This window comes from Anolis sagrei, chromosome X (assembly GCF_037176765.1).
Source record: "Anolis sagrei isolate rAnoSag1 chromosome X, rAnoSag1.mat, whole genome shotgun sequence".
Taxonomy (NCBI): Eukaryota; Metazoa; Chordata; class Lepidosauria; order Squamata; family Dactyloidae; genus Anolis; species Anolis sagrei.
The window spans coordinates 22,108,534-22,129,701 of NC_090034.1; the positions used below are offsets into that span (position 1 = coordinate 22,108,534).

Sequence of the window (21,168 nt, forward strand, 5' to 3'; positions counted from 1 at the left end):
TCTCTTAAGCAAGACTCAAGGCAGGGAACTGTGTGAAAACATAACCAGATTAAAAGGTGAGCTCGCCTTACTGTGTCGGTCAGACCCAGGTTTGGCAGAGAAGAGGAACAACTACGAGTCTTCCCCTTCTCTTATGGATGCGCGCATGCACACACACTTCTTGTACAAAATGGTTTATTTATTTACAATATTATCAACGGAGCATCTCTCAGACCTTCGGAGATGAACTTCCAAACACATGAATGGCAATTGTTTGACATTTGCTGGGAACAGAATTTTCCTTGTTTTGGCCAGCCATTTCCCAGGTGCTCCAGAGGTAGAGCAGGTGGAGGTATATCTTTTCTCATAGACTCTCATCTGGGAGATGTATCCAAAGGGTTGGGTCTCCTAAAGACATCCCCAAGGACAGCAGAAGGCAGCACCGACCACATTCTGGTAGTAAATACAAAGGGTGGATGCAGCCCAGGTGTCCCCATCTTCCTCTGCAAATTCCCCTTCCAGGAATGACACTCTTTATTTACTCAGGTGGAAAGAGGACACCCACTGCTCCCCTGGACTGACTTCAATATATGGCAGCCCTATGGACTTCTAAAAGACCTCAGGTTTTGCAAACTCAGGGCAGCGGCTATCTCAATGGAGCCCATCCATCTTTCCCACTTTTTTGCACTCTTAGTACAAATCTTCTGAACAGCTCTGAGCAAATCTTGCAAATTCTTGCTGTGGCTTCCTTTGTAGGACCAATTTACATGAAGCGTGTTGTTTTCCCAGTTTTACAATGAGCTATATTTTCCAGTAATATGTCCAACATACAGCAGCCTGAGTTGAGCATTTTGGCTTCTAGGGAGAGTTTTGGTTTAAGTAGCTGTATAAGCATGTTCCAGCAGCATTCTCTCCTCATGTTTTGCCTGCATCTGTGGCTAATGACATCTTCAGAGGTTCTGTTGGCAATGAAGCAAGTGGAGTGTATACATATCTGTGGAATAATGTCCAAGGTGGGAAGAAAGAACACTTGTCTGTTTCAAGCAAGTGTGAATGTTGCAATTAGCAAGCTTGAATAGCATTGAGTAGTCATGAAGCTACATAAAAATGAACAAAATCTCGTTAATACTACTAAAAAAGACCAGAATTGAGACAGTAAATAATTAATACCGCTCATAAACAGGAGAACTACAGACAGCTAACAAACAAATGTCAGTTAACACCTCCCAAACAGAGGGTGTCTCCAGGCAACAAAGGCCAGGCTACTCTATGCAGATACCCACACTAATTGACTTTGCAGCTTCATGGCTACTCAGTGCTACTCAAGTTCACTTATTGCAACATTCACACTTGCTTTAAACAGACAGTGGTTCTTTCGGCCTCTCTGGACATTCAACGGAGATACACACACTCCACTTGCTTCACTGCCAACAAAACCTCTGAAGATGCCATTAGCCACAGATGCAGGTGAAACATCAGAAGAAAATGCTGCTAGAACATGACTGTACAGCTCGAAAAACTCACAGCAGTCCAGTGATTCCAGCCATGAAAACCTTTGACAACACAGTTCTGGTTTGGTTTGTGCTGAGCTCAACTGACCCCTGGGAGTGGGATGGTGGTCCCATTGACCAAACTGGCTTCCCTGTGACCAGTGGGCACCATGCTCATGGCTTGGCCTCTGTGTGTATGTCATGGAGAGCTGCCACTGTACATACATTGGGACTTCTCCTCCCTTAAACCATCCAGTCCCAGCGGTTCATTGGGGTCCTTCCTCAGTGTGGCTCCTGGCCGTAATACCTCCGCAAGGGCTCCTCTCCGGAGCAGGAGTGTAAGGCTCGGTGCGTGTGCAGCAGCAGTCGAGGGAAGCGGCTTGTGAAATAGTGGACAAACCCCTGCGGGACGTGGCCCAGGGCTTCTTGCACTTCAGTAGGCAGTTCGTGGTAGTGATGCTTCTGCAGAGACACAGAGAGACTAGCCATTCTTTGCTCCTCCAGCAGAGCATTTGAGCCACCAAACCTTACCTACCTCTCTCCATTATTTCTAAGATACTGGGTGACAGTTCTGGATTACAGAGAATCTGAGATCACAGAGTGGCAGAGCGGTTTGAGCAGTGGATCGTTGTGCGGAGAGGTGGGTAACAAATGAAGTTTATTATTATTGTTGTTATTATTATTTCTCTGGAGATGAGGGTTCATCTTCACTGTACAGTTAATGCAATTTGACCCAACTTTAACTGCTATGGAACCCTGGAATTTGCAGTTTGCTGAGGAACAGGCCCTATTTGGCAGAGATTGTTGTTGACAATAATAATAATAATAATAATAATTATTATTATTATTATTATTATTATTATTATTATTATTATTTCATGTCTTACCCGCCTGTCCTGGTGGCTTGAGGCGGGTTTCAAAATAATTAAAACACATAAACATTGTAAGAATACTACAAATACACTTATTAAAATATATTTCTATAAAAGTTGCGTATTAAAATGTTTTTTCTATAAAATAAAGGCCTTGCAAAACTACAACTCCAGAGCATTGAGCCAAACTGTGATAATTTTGCAGTGCAGATGCACCCCAAGTCACTCTCAACCATACAGAGTGTCAGTGGTTTTGAATGTTAGCTACTTTGGGTTTCTTTTAAGAGAGAGAAAGCTGGATAGAAATAAATAAAATAATAATAGAGGAAAGAAAATACACCCCCCTCTTGTTAACAAATCTTACCACGAAAAGCCCATGCCTTTGGGTCTCCAGAAATGACTTGAAGGCATTTCTATGAAGACCAGTGGTTGGGGAATATAGGTGCTCTATACTGCCCACTGCACTATGTTTGGGCCCGCTGGTGGTGCACTGGGTTAAACCGCTGAGCTGCTGAACTTGCTGACTGAAAGATTGGCAGTTCAAATCTGGGGAGCAGAGTGAGCTCCCACTGTTATCCTTAGCTTCTGCCAACCTAGCAGTTTGAAAACATGCAAATGTGAGTAGATCAATAGGTACCGCTTCTGTGGGGAGGTAATGGAACTCCATGCAGTCATGCAGGTCACATGACCTAGGAGGTGTCTACAGACAACGCTGGCTCTTCAGCCTAAAAAAGGAGATGGGCACCACCCCGCAGAGTCGGACACAACTAGACTTAATGTGAGGGGAAACCTTTACCATTTTTATACTGCCCACCAGCCCCCTTTCATGGGCTCATATATTCAGCCCCTTTTTAATTTCTGCAACTTGGCTGAGGGTCAGCAATAGGGCTACCTTGTTCCTCATGGCTCGGAGGAGGTCGCGTACGGAGTGGCCTTTGTACGTCCGGAACTTGCGGAGGTCTGTGGTGGAAGAAGAAAAGAAAAGAAAGAAAGACAAGAGAAAATATCCTATAGTGGGTTTGAGGGGCAGTCTGGGGTTTCCAAGGCTATCTTTAAGACCATACCTGTCTGCAGCGGGAGGGAGATGTGGGACCGCCAGTCGCCCCGCACCACTTCGTGGCCCCCATCTTCCAATGCACTGACAATGGGTCCCTCCGCTGGCTCCTTCTCAATACGGTCGCTGACATCCTGGGACCAAATCAAAGGTGAAAGAAAATATAGAAACAGAAATGCACCTTCGAATTGATTCTGATTTATGGCAAACGTAACATAGAGATTTCTTGGGAAGATCTATTCAAGAGACTGCTGCTTGCCCAAAGTCACCCAATGAGTTTCTATGACCTGTCGAGAACCTTGAACCCAAGGCCAGTCTTCTACATTGTTCTCTATTGAAAACCCTGAATGCATTTTAATCCGTAAATGTATCATGGATTCATAGATAAATAACAGAAATCAGGTTAAAAGCGGTCTGCCTCTTAATGTAGGGAGTATATTATAGCTTTGGGGGTCTGACCTGGAAGAACTGCAGCTGCTTTTCGAGGTTCCAGAAAAAGGGGTGCAGGAGGACCTGGGCGGCTGAGGGACGCAAATGGGGGTCACTGTCAATCATGGCTTCTATCAGATCTCGTCCCACAATGTTGTCTTTGGGACAGAAGCATAACAAGTGGGTTAAGACAAATCAAGTGCATTACAAAACCTTTCATGACTGCTATAACATTCCTGCAAAACAAGCCAGTAATACTATCAGACCCATAGTGCTGATGGATGAAGACTAAGTGAATGTGGATTATTCAGTGTTGAATTGAGATAACAACACTTTGAATTAGGAGCACAATTCAGTCTCTAAATAAGTGACCTCTTGTATCCTTCCAGACCTTGGTGGTCTACCAAAATGTTTACAGTGGATGGGAGTTGCAGTCCAAGCACATCCAGAGGGTGACTGTCCCTGATATGCTGGGCAGGCGGAACCACAGTCCACTTGAACCCAGATGCACCCTGCCCAGATTGGCCCTCTACACTGGCTGGAAGAGGATCCCATTAGGGCCAAATCCATGGTACCCGATCCTCACCGTGGCTCTCCTGCTGCAGTTGCTCCAGACTGTAGGTCCCGGACAGGATGTTGGCCTGGCGGCGGAAGCTCTGTCCAAAGGGGTGCCGCCCGCCGGATACAACGTAGTAGAAGACGCAGCCGGCAGAGAAGAGGTCCACTGCGCAGGTCTGCCGGGAATTAACCAGTAATTGGGAAACTGTTTGGTTTCCCAGGATCCAAATCAAGGGCTTCCATCCCAGGATAGGGAACTTTCTCAATCTGGCCCCAAAGGGCTCCCCAGAGGGCCAGACTATTTCATTCCCCATGGCACCATCCTTGGCTCATCCCCACTTGGCCATTCAGCCCAACCTCCTTCTTCTGGGCAGGATGGCACAATCTAAACCCACCTGGCAAATGATCATCTAACCATAGATATGATTGCAAGAGAGAGAAGGAGTTAATAGACAAATAGACAGACAGACAGACAGACAGACAGACAGACAGACAGATATACTGTACTCACTTTTTCGGCTGAATCACTTTGCCAAAATTAGGATGTGCATTAAAATCTCATAATATGGTAATCTTAGTGCTGAGCCAAAGGCAAAGAGCAGCTTCAGGAGATGCACCTGAAACTCCTCTTTGAGGGGTGTCATCTCTAATTTAATGGCCAGGGCTCAATGCGATGCAATCCTGGGATTTGTAGTATGCTGAAGTGCCAGCATTCTTTGGTGGAGAAGGCCCCAGATCTTGTAAAACCACCACCCCCATGACTCCATAGCACTGAATCAAGGCAGTTAAAGAGGATTCATTCTACAGCACAGATGTACCCCAAGGTTTTCCTTTTCCATAGCTGGAAGCTTTGTTGTCCTAATACTTTTGTTTTTAGAGAAGGAACTTTAAGCAGGGAGCAACTGTATGGGCCATATTACAAACAGGTCACCTTTTGCTGCTGTGCATTATATTAGTCAGCAAATACTTTTTTCGGTTTCAGGATTTTGAAAGTGGAGATGCACATGAGATTCAGTGGCGCATTACACCAGAGTGAATACAGGTAGTCGAGATATAGATATACAGTAGAGTCTTGCTTATCCATCATAAACGGGCTGGCAGAACGTTGGGTAAGCAAAAATGTTGGATAATAAAGAGGGATTAAGGAAAAGCCTATTAAACGTCAAATTACGTTATGATTTTACAAATTAAGCACCAAAACCTCATGTTTTACAATAAATCAACAGGAAAAGCAGTTCAATGCATGGTAATGTTACGTAGCAATTACTGAATTAACAAATTTAGCACCAAAACATCGCAAGGTATTGAAACAGCTGTGGATCCAAGTGGGAGGCAGACTGCGTTGGACATTACAGAACGTTGGATGAGCGAGGGTTGGATAAGCGAGACTCTACTGCATATGCACATGCATACATCCACATATGATAGATATATCATAGACTCCTAGAGTTGGAAAAGACCTGCCAAGCCATGCAGGAAAACCACAAAGCACTCCATCAGGTGACTATCCATTTTGCACTATTGGAACTGCTTGTCCCTGGTACCTGACCACCCTGATGTAAATGTTGGCCTTGGAGTAGCCGGAGAAGGGCCTAGAATGCAATGGAATAGCTCTCTCCTCACTGCCGCACTCACGGGGTTCTCTGTGGGGTCCTCCCTCAGCAGCTCTGGTGCAATCCATCCCTCGGTTCCCGGGACCCCTGACCGGAGGCTGAAACTCTGGCGGCCCCCTTGGAGCTTCTTGCAAAGGCCAAAGTCAGAGATGACTGCACGGATCCGGCCGTGAGCATCAGGGGATGAGACCAGGATGTTGCAGGGCTTCAGGTCACGGTGGACTGGAGGAAGAACAGCATGAGAGAAAGGAGGTCACACTCTCTCACAATCCTCCTCTAAGAAAACCTTACCCAGAATAAACCTTTGAGGAGTGTCAGGGTTAGAGTGTTAGATCCCAGGGTTTCAATGTTATGCAAGTCATGCTCTCTCAGTCTTTGAGGAAGGCAACGGAAGCGAAATCCTGCCCAGAAAACCCAAGGAATGAAGCTGGGGTACTAAATGAGGAAAAGGCCCCAGTTAATTGCTTGCTCCTTCTTACCGATACTAAGGGAATGGAGGTGAGCCAAGCCAGACATGGTTTGGTAAAGCACTGTTTTCAGATCCAGGCCTCGCCGTGGGAAGTCTGGGGTCTCCACATACTACAAATGCAAAAGAGAATACAATCAGGAGGAAATCTTAATTGGGAAAAACAAACAAAGCAGGTACAATACACAATGATATTTCCTTCTTTGGAGTCCTATGCTCAATAGATGGAGGTGGGTTTTGTCAAAAGGAAGAACAGCAATCCACCTTTTTCATGGACAGAATCAATGTTTGCTTTCAGCCTTGAATATTTCCACGAGCGGCAAACGGGAACCCAATGAGGCAAGAGGACAGGACTTGCGCTCCTTTGCAATGCACAACTACCTCTACCTCTACACACATAGAGGTAATTCATGGACCAGATCCCTGGGTCCTGGACTCCTTTGGGGAAGGAGGCCCAGAGGGGGGTGCACCCATCTCCTGATCCCCAGGAAGAGAAGGGGGCACTCTGTGCCTTGAACCCAGAGCATCCCCGCTTTGAAAGCCCTGGCTGCTCACCTCTTGCAATGTGGCAGAGCAGAGCTCAATGGCGATGTAGCGGAACTGCTGGTCAGCCTCTGTGCAGAAATAGCGCACAACATTGGGGTGTTCATCTGACTCCCGGAGCAGCTGCACCTCACGGTCCACCAGGGATACGCAGGAAGGCAGCAGGCGTTTCACCGCCACCGGACGGCCCTCAAAGCGGCCCCTAGAGAAGGGGAGGATCGGGAGAAGGATGCAGACCCCAAGAGTTAAAGCAGATAGAAATAAAGTAATGGATTCTTGCACAGGGAAGGTAGGTAGGTAGGTAGAAAGGGGGAAGGAAGAAAAAGAAAGAAAGAAAGAAAGAAAGATGATAGGAAGGAGAGAAAAGAGGGGCTGGAAGCAACCAAGGAAGGAGAGGAAGGAAGGAAGGAAGGAAGGAAGGAAGGAAGGAAGGAAGGAAGGAAGGAAGGAAGTCTTCTGCAATTGGCATTTGATTTTTGCCAGGTCACTTGGGCAAGGATTTTTTTTTGTTCTGGCTCAAATTGAGTTCTCCAATGCTGTCTGTGGATGGGGTTCATTGTCCTGGAGGAAGGAAGGAAGGAGGGAAGGAAGGAAGGAAGGGGAAGGGGAAGGGAAGGGAAAGGGAGGGAAAGGGAAAGAGAAAGGGAAGGAAAAGAGAATGGAAGGGAAGGGGTGGGGAGGGGAGGGGAGGAGAGGAAGGTAAAGGAAAGGAGGTAATGGAAGGAAGGAAAGAAGGAAGGACATAGAGGAAGGAGGGAGGGGAAAGGAGGGGAAGGAAGGAGAGCTCATTTTGAACACACACACATTGCTCCATTACCACTCACCTGAAAACAAAGGTGCCTCCTGCCCCTCGGCCCAGCACTTCCTTGGGGCTGAAGGAGATCTTCCCCACCACAATGTCTTCTGGGTCAGTGCCTGTTGGGAAGGGAGACACAGAGGAGGGACTCTGAGGAAAGCAGTGAGGCCACATCCTCCGACTGCAGTGAGGCCGCATCCTCCGACTGCAGTGAGGCCGCATCCTCTGCAGAAACTGAGAACTTCTCAGTTTCACCTGACCACACCTGGGCAGGTGCTTCCAAGGAGAAGACTCTGACTGGGTGTCTGGTTGGCCGGTTCCAATGAAGAAGAGGAGGAGGACGAGCCCAGGCTGTGATCTGTCAGCTTTGAGGAACTCCCTGGTGTTTCTCCTTGGCCTTGGCTGGAATCTTTCATTGGCAGATGGTCCCTGGAGTGGGGTTCAAGAGGGGACCCTGTGTTCACTTGCTGCTGGAGCCGCTGGAACCGCTCTTCCAGATGCTGCTCCAGGTACAACTGCTGCTTGCGGTTCTGTTGCTGCAAATGTTGGAGCCGGGAAGGAAGAGAGAGTGTCGCCATCACTCCGCAGTTCCCCAGAACCAGAGCAAACAAGGTTGTCTCCCTCAAGGGTCCTCCTCCAAAGGCCCACCTCACTCACCCAAAGCATGAAGAAGAAGAGCCCACCACCCCAAAACACGGCCACAAGGCCCGCTGCCACTGGCTCCCAGCTGCCAGACTCCGGGTGAACCTTGACCTGCTCCGTTTCCATAGAAAGAGGCCCACGGTAGGGGACGCCCGTGTTGGGGGGCTCCTCCAGGAGCTGAAACAAACACAAGGGAGCATTTATGGGGGAGCACCAATGAAGGACACTTCACCTACTTCTTCTGGTGTCACAAGGGGAAGAGGCTTGATGGGGGGGGGGAGTTGGGGTACATTTATTGGAATCTCCTTTTCTGGAGGCTTTCAAACAAAGGTTGGATGGCTATCTGTCAGGAGTGTTTTGAATGTGTCTTCCTGCCTGTCAGAAGGAGTTTGGACTGGATAGCCCTTGGGGTTGCTTCTTATTGTATGATCTTACCAAACATTTAATTCCCCTTTGCATTTGTGATTATTACTGTAAGTTTACGTTCATGTGTGATATTATTTATGTGCAATACCCCCCCCCCCCCCAAATTGTATTCATTTCGCTGTTTTGCTTTGTAGATTCATTACCAAACAAGGATTATGTTGGCAAAGGCCAATTCATGCAGTTTCCAGGGATGGCTTCTCGACACATGAAACCCCATTGAGGCTATGAGCCCCATTCCCATTATGAGATATTCCCACTGGAGATGCTTTCCAAGGACGCTGAAAAGTCTTCTGCCAAGAACTAAAAGGAATTCCACCTTTGGGGATTGGCAATAATATGCATGCAAACTGAGAAGCCATGCATAAAAGCCTATATGGGCAAGGGAGATGGCTGTGGGATGAGCCCAGGCTGGGTCAGATTTGGCTCTCAGGGCCCCTGACTAAACTACCCCACAAACTGGTTCTGGAATAGGATTCACACACTTCGTCAAAAAGGGAGCTGTGAGGTGCGACGGTCCCTGGGTTCTTCCGCAGGGGTTCTGGAAAGGTCCTCAGCATTGTAGTATGGACCACAGGTGGGAGCTCATGGTGCCCTGCAAAAGGAAGGAAAGAAGGAAGGAAGGAAGGAAGGAAGGAAGGAAGGAAGGAAGGAAGGACAAGGAGGAAGGAATAATAACAGAACTTTATTTATAGACCACCTTCTCTCCCCAAGGGGACTCTGGGTGGTTTACACACAAAAATGGCAAACATTCAATGCCCAACTCAAATACAAGAAGGAAGGAGATGCTTGAGGCCTGTATGCTGTCCAGGGTGACTATGATAAAGGAAATCCCAGCTGGAATAGAATGCACTGTGGAACATAGTCCAAGCCAGTATCCTTCTCTGCATATTGGAGGATTCTGGATGTCATAGTCCTCAAAAAATTGATTTGCAATGTTCAGATGGAATGGTGAGAAGAGACGAGAATAGCTGAATCTGTACGAACTGCAGTGTGCATATGTTCAATAAGCTGTCAAAGGCTTTCAGGGCCAGAATCACTGGGATGCTGTGAGGTTTTTTTAGGCTTGTATCAGGCCCGTAGCCAGGGTTTCGTTTCGGGGGGGGGGGGGGAGGGCTGATTTTTTTCGGGGGGTTCGGGGGGGGGGTGAGTTTCAGGGGGGGGGCTGAGTCTGAGTGAAAGAGGGTCTAGCCTAGCAAACCTTTTGTATCGTTACCCCAATACCCCCATGCATATGGGATATATTGAGTATGGTGATCAGATCATGATATGAATAAACATAACAGTTTAAATAATGCACCAGTAAGGCCTTTTCGCGAACCACCATGAGAATTTCGGGGGGGGGGGGGGGGACTGAAGCCCCCTGAGCCCCCCCCCCCCCCCCCGGCTACATGCCTGGCTTGTATGGCCATGTTCCAGTAGCATTCTCTCCTGATGTTTTGCCTGCATCTGTTGCTGGCATCTTCAGAGGTGATTTGAATGCAGTTTTCCTGCTTCTTGGCAAGGGGTTGGACTGGATGGTCCATGAGGTCTCTTCCAACTCTTTGATTCTATGATTCTATGATTCTGTTGGCAATGAAACAAGTGGAGTGTCTATCTGTCTATCTGTCTATCTGTCATCTATCTATCTATCTATCTATCTATCTATCTATCTATCTATCTGTGTAATAATATCCAGGGTGGGAGAAAGAACCCTTGTCTGTTAAAACAAGTGTGAATGTTGCAGTTAGCAAGCTTGAATAGCACTGAGTAGCCATGAAGCTCAAAGTCAATCTGTGAGGGTTTCTGCACAGAGAGGTAGCCTGGGTTAGGTTACTTGCTAATCGCAACATTCACACTTGTTTTAAACAGACAAGGCTTCTTTCTCCCACCCTGGACATTCCACAGGTGTGTGTGTAACACACACACACACATTCAACTTGTTTCATTGCCAACAGAACCTCTCAGGATGCCAGTAGCTATAGATGCAGGCAAAACGTCAGGAGAGAATGCTACTGGAATATGGCCATACAGCCTGAAAAAATCACAGCAATCCTGTGTATATGTTGCTGGGTTTGCACATGTACCTCTCTCTTTTCTTTGGAATATTAACTTTTTGGAGCAAGGCAGCACAAATGGTGAAGAGGCATCAAGAAAGCCCTTGCAAAGGTGACTAAAGTGGCACTAAATTGAGATTATAATTGCTGCAAGGAGATGCCCTAAAATAAGGAGAAAGACACCTCTCCACAAATAGACACCTAGTACTGCAGGGACACATTTTTCCCCCTGTGGAGGGCAATAGAGAGAGGAATGGGGAGGCTTACCGATCAGGAGCCACTGGCTGTGATGAGCAGCGATGATGCTGCCCTTTGGGTACTTGACGCCGGTGCTGGGAGTGATCTCGCGCTCGCCGGACTCTCGCAGCGTCACGTCGCTGGTGGTGGGCCCTTCCAGCCGTGCCAGAGTGACCCCCTGGGGCTGCAGAGAAAGGCACAAGGGGCCCCATCAGCACTTTGGCCGTTGCCCCATCCCCAAGTGACCAATGCCTTTCCCAAGGAGAGAGGGAGCTCACCACCAGAGCCACTCCTTCATGGACCAGAGACTTCAAGGCATAGAAGCCCAGTGGGGATTTGCCCACATAAAGCGTTGGCCTGGAGAAAGAACAGAGCAGAAGAGGAAAGGGTCCCGATTAGTTTTCAATAAACAACTAGACATCCAGGAGAAACATGACGGCACAGCCAGGGTCCCTCCTCATACTCTCCATCAGCTACAGAATGGCATTTCAGGTGGGCTGCTAAAGTACCTTAGGTGAAATTTGGCCTTTGCAAGGGCAGGAAGGGAAAAGCAATTTCTACAAGAATCAAAAGAACCAGAAGAAGGGGAGATAAGAGCCATGTTTCAATATTTGGAAGGATGTCCCACTGTGAAGGGGGGCTAAGCTTGTTTTCTGCCACTCCATAGAGACCAGGACACAATGGCGCCACGGATTCAGATGGCAGGGAAAGAGATCCCATGTAAACATTAGGAAGAACTTCCTGACAGTCAGACTCTTTGAGAGTCGAATACATTATTGCCTTCTTTGGTGATTTTTAAGCAGAGGCTGGATGACCATCTGTCAGGAGGGTTTGTGTCTTCTTGTATGAAGAATATGGTTGAACTAGTTGGCTTTTGGGTGTCCCTTCCATGTATAGGATTTAGATAAGTAGATAGATAGATAGATAGATAGATAGGCAGGCAGGCAGGCAGGCAGGCAGGCAGATTATATGTTTATTGATTAGTCCTCTAACCATATCAACAGTAAAAGACAAAAGACCAGTATACAAAGACACAATAAACACAAATCCCTATCCTAACACTTCAGTAACAGTTCGCGAAAATTCATTTGAGCACTTAAAATTAGTTTGGTTAAATTCGATTAAATTAAATTACAAAAATAAATTTGTAGCCATGACAAGAGATTCTGTTTTGTGAGAGAAAGAGATCACTCAGGTGAGCAGTTTTTATGATAAATTTGGCTGTGCAGAGGACTGAGTGTAGATTCTCCCCAGAAAGAAAATAGGACAGTTTGGGATTTGGATCCCGGTTGGTTGTGGGATTTGGAGTGTGATGGGGATCACTTTCTCTTGAGTTTTTTTTTTTTTTTTAGCAGAAGCTAGATGGCTCTCTGTTGGGAGAGATTGGCCGGTGTCTTCCTGCCTGGCAGAATGAGGCTGGATTGGATGGGCCTTGGGTTCATTTCCAACTCTAGGAGCTTATGATTCTTTGAAACAGAGGCTGGATGGCCATCTGTCAGGAAGGCTTGGATGGTGCCTTCCTGGCTGGCAGAAGGAGGTTATATTGGATGGCTCTTGGGATCCCTATCGACTCTATGAACATATGATTCAGAGGTTGGAGGGCCATCTGTTGGGAGGGCTTGGATGGCGCTTTCCTGGCTGGCAGAAGGAGGTTAGACTGGGTGGCCCTTGGGGTCCCTATTGACTCTAAGATCCAATGATTCAGAGGTTGGCGGGTCATGTGTTGGGAGAGCTTGGAGGGTGCCTTCCTGGCTGGCAGAAATGGGCTGGACTGGATGGCCTTTGGGGTCTCTATTGACTCTCAGAGCCTATGATTCCCTGCTTCAGTCTGCCAAGTACCCAAGCTGCCCCCACCCCTTCCTCTTTTGGAGAGGCCCCTGCATGTACCCACATCAGCTGGGCCTTGGCGCTGGACTCCTTAGCGGAATGGTAGTCCCAGTGGAGGAGGCGGAGGTGCTGGGAGCGCAGGAGGAGGAAGCGCAGGCTCTCGGGGGCCACGTTGAGGAGCGGGGCCCTGCGGAGAATCTCCTGGTGCCAGGCAAAGACCCCCACCACTGGGGACCCCAAGTCCTGCATCCACAGCACCTTGCCCTTGGCCCGGGACACCGCCACCAGCAGACCCTCCCCACTGGAGGCCAGGTGAGCAATTTCTGCAAAGAGAAGAACAGAGGGAGAGCAGAGGGTTAGTCCTGGCCCCTGTGAGGAAAGGGGCAGCAGAGTGAGACTACAGCAGCTGACCACATCCTTCACCCTAGTAAATACTGGACATTATCAGTATGCCATCCAAAGCTTGGGAAACGGGGAGATGTTACCAGTCCTAGCAAATATGTAAAGATTTACAGTAGACTTAAAAAATAGCATCCATGGGGTTTGGTAAATGTTGGGTAAATGTCGTTGCTGGTTACGTGAAAGTGGCAATTAAATCTAGGTCTGACTAATACTATGCTCCATAAGCTCTGTCTCAACTTAATTATTTATATTGAAATACATTCATTAACAACAAATGAAGACAAATATAAACTGAATGTGACCCTGTTTTTGGGCCCCCAGGTGGCACAGTGGGTTAAACCACTGAGCTGCTGAACTTGCTGACCAAAAGATTGGCGGTTTGAATCCAGGGAGCGGGGTGAGCTCCCGCTGTTAGGCCCAGCTTCTGCCAACCTAGCAGTTCAAAAACATGCAAGTGTAAGTAGATCAATAGGTACCACTTCTGTGGGAAGTTAACGGCGCTCCATGCAGTCATGCCAGCCACATGACCTAGGAGGTGTCTATGGACAACGCCGGTACTTCGGCTTAAAAAAGGAGATGAGCACCAACCCCCCAGCTTCGGACACGATGAGACTTTGTGTCAGGGGAAATCTTTACCTTTACTAACCCTGTTTTACTGTTACAAAAACAGCTTTGTGAATGCCTTATGCAATAAGTATTATTTCTTCAATCTATTTAGCTGATTGCTTGAGAGTTCCAGTTAACTGAGAGTCTACTGTATTTCTAGAGAAAAAAAGATCAATGAATAGCAAAGAGCTTTGTGGCAAGTCCCAGAAGGAGTCCCCACCTCTCCCCACTGTATTCCCCCTTCGCTCACCATCCTCCTCGCTCTGGTCTGGGAGAGGTGCTGCGGCCGAATAGTCCAGGAAAGTGGCATTCCAGCGCAGTTCGCGAGACTTGGTATCGTACATAGTGATGACATACTCTGGGGTAGAAGAGAAGGGAGTTTTGGGGGAGAGGTCAGGGGGCACACTATTTGGCAACGCAACGGGCTGGTGCTTGGAGCCCAAGCAGATGTTGGATGGCCATCTTTTGGGCGGGTTTGGATTGTATCTACCTGCCTGGCCAAAAGGGGCTGGACCAAATGCCCTTGAGATATCTTCCTATTGTAGGATTCTATGATTCCATCATTGGAAGGTTTTTAAACAGAGGCTGGATGACCATTAGTCGGGAGGGCTTTGATAGTGTCTTCCTTTATGGCGGAATTGTGATGGATTGGATAGCCTTTGGAATCCCTTCCAACTCTAGGATTCTAACATTTTATCTTGTACATTTGGTCCGCCTTTTCTGTTTTATTTTATTATGTTATTTTGCACTGTTTATTTTATTTTGTTACTTTATGTCTTTTGCTTTTGATGTAATTTTTCTGTTGTTTTGTGTCTAACTTTGCTGTATTAATTTTGGACTTGGCCTCATGTTAGCCGCCCTGAGTCCCCTTTGGGGAGATGGTGGGGTATAAATAAAGATTATTATTATTATTATTATTATTATTATTATTATTTCTATAAAACAGAGGTTGGATGGCCATGTCAAGAGGGCTTGGATGGTGTCTTCCTTTATGGCAGAATAGAGATGGAATGGATAGTCTTTGGGTCCTTTCCAACTCTAGGATTCTACAATTCTATAAAACAGAGGTTGGATGGCTATCTGTCGGGAGGGCTTGGATGGTGTTTTCCTATATGGCAGAACAGTGATGGATGGCCCTTGGGGCCCCTTCCAACTTTAGGGTTCAATGACACTATTCCACACCAAAAGGGAGGCGGAGGGCATGCAGCAATGGCATTTCCCCAGGTGCCAAAAACTCTACTCAACATAGAGGCCCCTTGTTCAGAGGCAGTCTGTCCTGAATATCTGGCTTCCCTTTTGCACCCCCTGTTTCCCCAGAGCAAAGGCAGGCTTGCTATGAAGCCCAGTGAAGAGAGGCCAGGGACGCGCCTCTTCTTTGAGGTCTCCCCCAGCCCCCCAAAAGGAGAGAGAGAGGTAAGGGGGGCCTCACGGGAGCGGCCGATGTAGAGGAGTGGGGCGCCGGGACACAGGCCCTCCCCCCAGGCCTCTGTCGACAGCATGGTCTGTTTCTGCCCCGAGGCGGGATCCACCACGAACCAGACATCTTCCTTCTTCCCTGGAAAAAGAGGAGAGCTCTCAATGGGACTCACAACTCGGGCCAGATACCCTTACTGATTGACTTCAAAGCTTCATAGCTATTCAGTGCCATTCAAGCTTGCTAACTGCAACATTCACACTTGGTTCAAACGGACAAGGTTCTTTCTCCCACTCTAGACATTATTCCACAGGTATATATACACTCCTCTTGCTTCACTATCAACAGAATCTCTGAAGATGCCATTAGCTACAGATGCAGGTGAAACATCAGGAGAGAATGCTGCTGGAACATGGCTGTGCAGCATGGAAAATGCACAGCAACTCAGTGATTCTGGCCATGAAAGCCTTTAACAACACTTCTGGGAGTCTTTTGTGCTGTGATCCCCTTCTCCTTGTACCTGTGTAGATGATGCCATCGGAGCTCCGGCAGGGAGAGGACTGGACCAGCTCCGGGATGGTGAAAGGCAGCTTCTGAAGAAGAGGGCAGCAAAGGAGAGAGTCAAAGGGGTCCCCCTTGAGACCCCCAACACCACGCACCCAGGCTCCATCCCACTCACCATCAGGCCCTCCTTGTTCTTGCCCCCCACAACATAGAGACTGCCGTCATTTGGGTCTGGAAGAAAGGCTGGCCTGGAGAAGAAAATGGTTCCATGTTGGCCATCACGTGGGATCCCCCAAATATTAATGCATGAAAACTGAGGCACATCTGGCCAAGCAACCTCAATGCATATCTATGAAGTTCCACCTTGTCTCTTCTGCTATTCTTATAGTATAATATAATGTAATATAATATAATATATTGTATATACATATAATATTTATAATATTATCATATAATGCAATATAATACTAATAATAATAAATTATAATTATATATTTATATTATATGTAATATTACTAATAATATTACAATATAATGGTATAGTACAATATAGTAATATTTAATACTGATATTGTACTATGCTAATAATATAATATATTGGGTTGTTGTAGGTTTTTTTGGGCTATATGGCCATGTTCTAAAGGCATTCCCTCCTGACGTTTCGCCTGCATCTATGGCAAGCATCCTCACTACCTCTGAGAATGCTTGCCATCGATGCAGTCGAAACGTCAGGAGAGAATGCCTCTAGAACATGGCGATATAGCCCGAAAAAATCTACAACAACCCAGTGATTCTGGCCATGAAAGCCTTCGACAATACAATATAATATATTGCATGTATATATATCTTGTAAGCCGCTCTGAGTCCCCTTCGGTGTGAGAAGGGCGACCTCATCAGCGCTGCCTCCGAAAAATCCTGCAAATCTCATGGGAAGACAAGCGGACAAATGTCAGCATGCTGGAGGAAGCAAAGACCACCAGCATTGAAGCGATGGTCCTCCGCCATCAACTCCTCTGGACCGGCCACGTTGTCCGGATGCCCGAGCACCGTCTCCCAAAGCAGTTGCTCTATTCCAAACTCAAGAATGGAAAACGGAATGTTGGAGGACAGGAAAAGAGATTTAAAGATGGCCTGAAAGCCAACCTTAAAAACTCTGGCATAGAGACTGGGAACTGGGAATCCCTGGCCCTTGAGCACTCCAGCTGGAGGTCAGCTGTGACCAGCAGATTTAAAGATGGCCTGAAAGCCAACCTTAAAAACTCTGGCATAGAGACTGGGAACTGGGAATCCCTGGCCCTTGAGCACTCCAGCTGGAGGTCAGCTGTGACCAGCAGTGCTGTAGAATTTGAAGAGGCACGAATGGAGGGCGAAAGAGAGAAACGTGCCAAGAGGAAGGCATGTCAAGCTAACCCCAACTGGGATCGCCTTCCACCTGGAAACCGATGCCCTCACTGCAGGAGAAGATGCAGGTCAAGAATACGGCTCCACAGTCACCTACAGACCCACTGCCAGGACCATAATTGCCAAGGTAAGTAAGTAAGTAAGTAAGTAAGTATAAATGCCGTAAATAAATCAATAGGAAAGAAAAGCCAAGGCTGGGAGAAGCTGCAGCAGTTTGCTTTTGCCTGAGCCAACTGGGAAGAACTAAAATACTGCATTTCTTCGATTCTAAGACTCACTTCCACTATATATACATTTCTAAAGATGGAGCGTATCTTAATTGTAGGTGTGTATCTTATGGATTTTTGTCAGTGGTGATGGCACTGAGATCAGAGTGAGTCTTACAATCGATGGCATCTTACAATTGTAGAAATATGGCATCATCTGTCCTTTCCTTGTTGACATTTTGAAGTCAGTCTGTGGAAACTGAAGTACGCCAAGGACAAAGGGGGAAAGTGGAAGGAAGAGAGAGAAACTGGGAAAGAGCGGGAAAAGTGGGTTAAGAAACAGGGCCATTGAGAAGGTCTGGGTAGCCTTTGTATTCACTGGAATATAAAAGACTGCAGTGCAAACATTTTGCACTAAAAGGACTCCTTCTGGCAAAGGAAGCTGACCGTTGTACACACACACAGTTGTACATATGCAAACCTGCCAGCCTATTGCCAGTCTACCCTGGCAGCCCATTTGCTCCCCCAAAACAGTCCTTGAGCCCCACAAATCTGTGTCCCTTTCTGGGCCTGGATCCCCTTCCTTTGGTTGGTGCCAAACCTGAATTTCCAGCCATGTTTTACTCACTGGGCTCCAACATCGATCGGAGCCTGCAGAGCTGGGTCTGAAATAAGAATCGAGAAAGACAAGGCAGACCCCAGATTAGGACAGAAGGCATCTCAGGTTCAAATTGCCCCTCATTTTTGCACCCACTGGGGAAAACTCCAATATCCACAAATCGTGTAGGTCTCAAGCCCTTTTGGCCTGTCCGTCCTTCCTTTCCTGGCGAAGGATGCACATCTGAGACAAAGGACAGGGCCTTTTCAGTGGTGGCCCCCGGCTATGGAATTCCCTCCCCAGGGATATTAGATCTGCCCCCTCCCTCCTGAGTTTCCAAAAAAAAAGAAAAGAAAGAGTAAAGACCTGGCTCTTTGAGCAAGCTTTTGAGAATGCAGCAGAATAGATAACACAGAACTATGAATGATGAACATGGAATGACCATGGGTAACGTTTTTAACAGGATGACACTGATGATTATATGCTTTAATGATCTTTATATGTTTTATATTGTAATGTTGATTGTTTTTAATGGCATTTTTATGAATGCCTGACATTGAATTGTGCCAATCTGTAACCCGCCTTGAGTCGCCGTATGGCTGAGAAAGGTGGGCTATAAATATTGTAAATAAAGAAATAAATCAATCTGTGGTACCCACTGGACTCTTGTGTGACACACCCACCCTTTCCTGGGCCCTTCTTATTTGCACCCACCGTCCTTCAGGGTCCAAGCGATGTCACCCGTCGTCTTGCTCACGGCGTGGAGGCTCCCGTCCAGTGTGGAGATAAAGACCAGCGAGTCAGGGGCCACAACGGTGGGACTCCCGGCCAGAGACTGAGGGGGATTTGGGGAGAGGAGGCAAGAGAGGTGAGGCCAAGAGCAGGAACTCTGGAACTCAGGAGCAGGGGTCTTCCAAGGAACCAGAAAAGAGCAGTGACTAGTCTTCCCAATTTTCCGTCTTCCAGCTATTTCTTCACTTCTCAAGGAATTGGTGGGGTCAGTTAGGGCAAGGGCTTCTTCTCCTGGGTCTTCATTGTCCTACGAAGGCTACATTTCCCCCCACCCCCCTTTTGCTGAAGGACTTTTGGGAAACTGGTGGCATTTCTCAACTCAAGGGCTTTCTTTAGCATGTTGACCTGTGTCTGCATGTGCCCCTTTGGAAATATGGCAAAACTCATGCATTTTGTAGGGTTTTCTTAGGCAAGGGTTGCACAGCCGTTGTCTTGCTTTCATATGAAGGGCCAACCAGTCGTTGGGAAAGTTTTCCTTTTCTTTTTTGGGGGTCCCTTTCAGTGGCAGTGGAGGCCCTTGCAAACACCCTGGGCATCCAGCCAGCCAACCCTCCTGCTTCCAGTCTTGCCTGCCTCAAGCTGCTCCCTCTGGGCAAACAAAAGCACCAGGAAGCTGTTCCCTGCTGGGAACGTTAATGGTTTTGCTTCCAGAAGTAAAGGGGACCCCTAAGGGCATGTAGTAGGACCCCCTGCCAGAGGGATGAGCAAGGAAGCAGTCTCAAAACAGTTCCTCCTGAGCATCCCCATTGCCCAGGCACCCTTCCCTCCACATGGGAAAGATGCCCACCTGGATGCCCATGTTCCCTTACCTGCAGAAACAGCAACAGTAGAAGCAGGAGTACAGTAGTAGGGCTCAGGTAGAGAACCCCCTGGATATCCCAGGGCTTTTTGCAGGAGCCCATGGGCAACTCCTGGCATGCTTTTCCCAGCCAGACGGCTGCTGCTCCCGATCCTCCTGGGTCTGTCTTGAGATCTCCGCCCTGAGGCAGCTCCACGCCTTGGATGCCACTCCGATGGCCTTGCCTGCCTCCCTCCTCCCCGGATCCGGCTCCCTGCCCTACCCAGGCGGAACCGGTGCTTGCAAGAGGAAGGCCTTCCCGAGGCCAGGTGTCCCCTCCCTCTTCCAAACCCTTCATTTTCTCATTCTGATAAGATTATACTCTGCACATGGTCAGAAGTGGCCTGACTATATCCCTGGCTCTCTTAATGAACTATGTCATCTCCACTGGATCCACCAAGGAGGAAGTGTGTTTGGTCTCACCTTGTCGCCCCCCCCCCCCCATCCATGCAAAGTGCTCCTGAGCACGTGCAGAGCACCTCATCGGCTCTTCAAACTCTAGGTGGAACATCATGAGCAAGGAAGCCCTTTCCAGAAGAGGCTCCTTAAATGTGTGTGTGTGTCCACAGGTAACTTTTGGCACACAAACCCAGTTGTCCAGCCCATCTGCCATCTGCTTGGCCATAAAATCTTGCAGGCAGAAAACCCATTATTTGTAGGTGTCCCACATGACAGCAACAAATCCAACAGGTGCTTCTGCCTCTTGAATTGGTTCCTTTGCCCTGTTTTGTCTGTGTGGTGACCAAAAGAGCCATTTGAGGGCAATATAGCTCTTTTTGATAAATAAACCTATGGCTACTCCTGGGCCCTGGCTGAATGCAAAATGGCCAAGATGCAGCAGTGAGGTTACGCTCTCTCAGCCTGAAAGGGAAGCAAGTGTAACCTGTTCCTGCTGAAGAAGCGTAGCCAAGAAAACCCTAAGAAAGTTAACATGATTCTTTTCAAGTCAGTCTCAGGAGCAGACACGTGGAGGCTGAGAATTCTCTTTTGAATTAACCAAAAACACCATCTGATACTTTCCGGGTTAGCAGAGGGGGGTGGGTGGGCTTTTAAGTAGCGGATCAGGGCCAAGGAGGAAGGGCCAAAACTCCTTTGGAAACAAATTTCCAACCAACAGTGTTTCCTGGAAACTCCATTCTGGCAAGTTTAGATGCTGTTTTATCAGGAGAGGTTTCCTTGACGGAAAGAGAGGTTAAGGTTAACCACACAACTGAAAAGAGAGACCCCATGGACTTCCTGGGCACACCTTGCTAGCCAGAAATAGTCTTGCTATGGCACACAGAGGGGAAATGCCACTAACATTTCTTTATGACGAGAATGCACTGGCCAAGAGCAACTCTTTGGGAAGCAATTGCAGGCAAAAGCAGGATGCAGTTAGAAGAATATCTGTAAAGTGTACATAAGGGAGATTTTGGCACAGAGTTTGGAGCCACAGCAAAGAT

The 21,168-nt window shown here is 47.6% G+C and overlaps 1 protein-coding gene across 1 annotated transcript; it reads right to left on the bottom strand.

The window, feature by feature from the left end:
* Window positions 1-948: 948 nt before the first annotated feature.
* On the bottom strand, window positions 949-19,982 carry LOC132781544 (serine/threonine-protein kinase/endoribonuclease IRE2). The gene is made up of 22 exons (XM_067460535.1): window positions 19,698-19,982; window positions 18,811-18,931; window positions 18,127-18,163; window positions 16,067-16,139; window positions 15,908-15,980; window positions 15,403-15,528; window positions 14,224-14,331; window positions 13,030-13,288; window positions 11,417-11,495; window positions 11,169-11,322; window positions 9,351-9,460; window positions 8,458-8,619; window positions 8,066-8,336; window positions 7,829-7,919; window positions 7,017-7,206; window positions 6,475-6,574; window positions 6,018-6,217; window positions 4,411-4,558; window positions 3,855-3,982; window positions 3,406-3,529; window positions 3,234-3,301; window positions 949-1,931 (listed from the first exon to the last, which is right to left on the bottom strand). The coding sequence occupies exons 1-22, from the start codon at window positions 19,788-19,790 to the stop codon at window positions 1,752-1,754; spliced, it is 2,895 nt and encodes a 964-aa protein (XP_067316636.1). The 5' UTR covers window positions 19,791-19,982; the 3' UTR covers window positions 949-1,751.
* Between the last annotated feature and the right edge of the window lie 1,186 nt (window positions 19,983-21,168).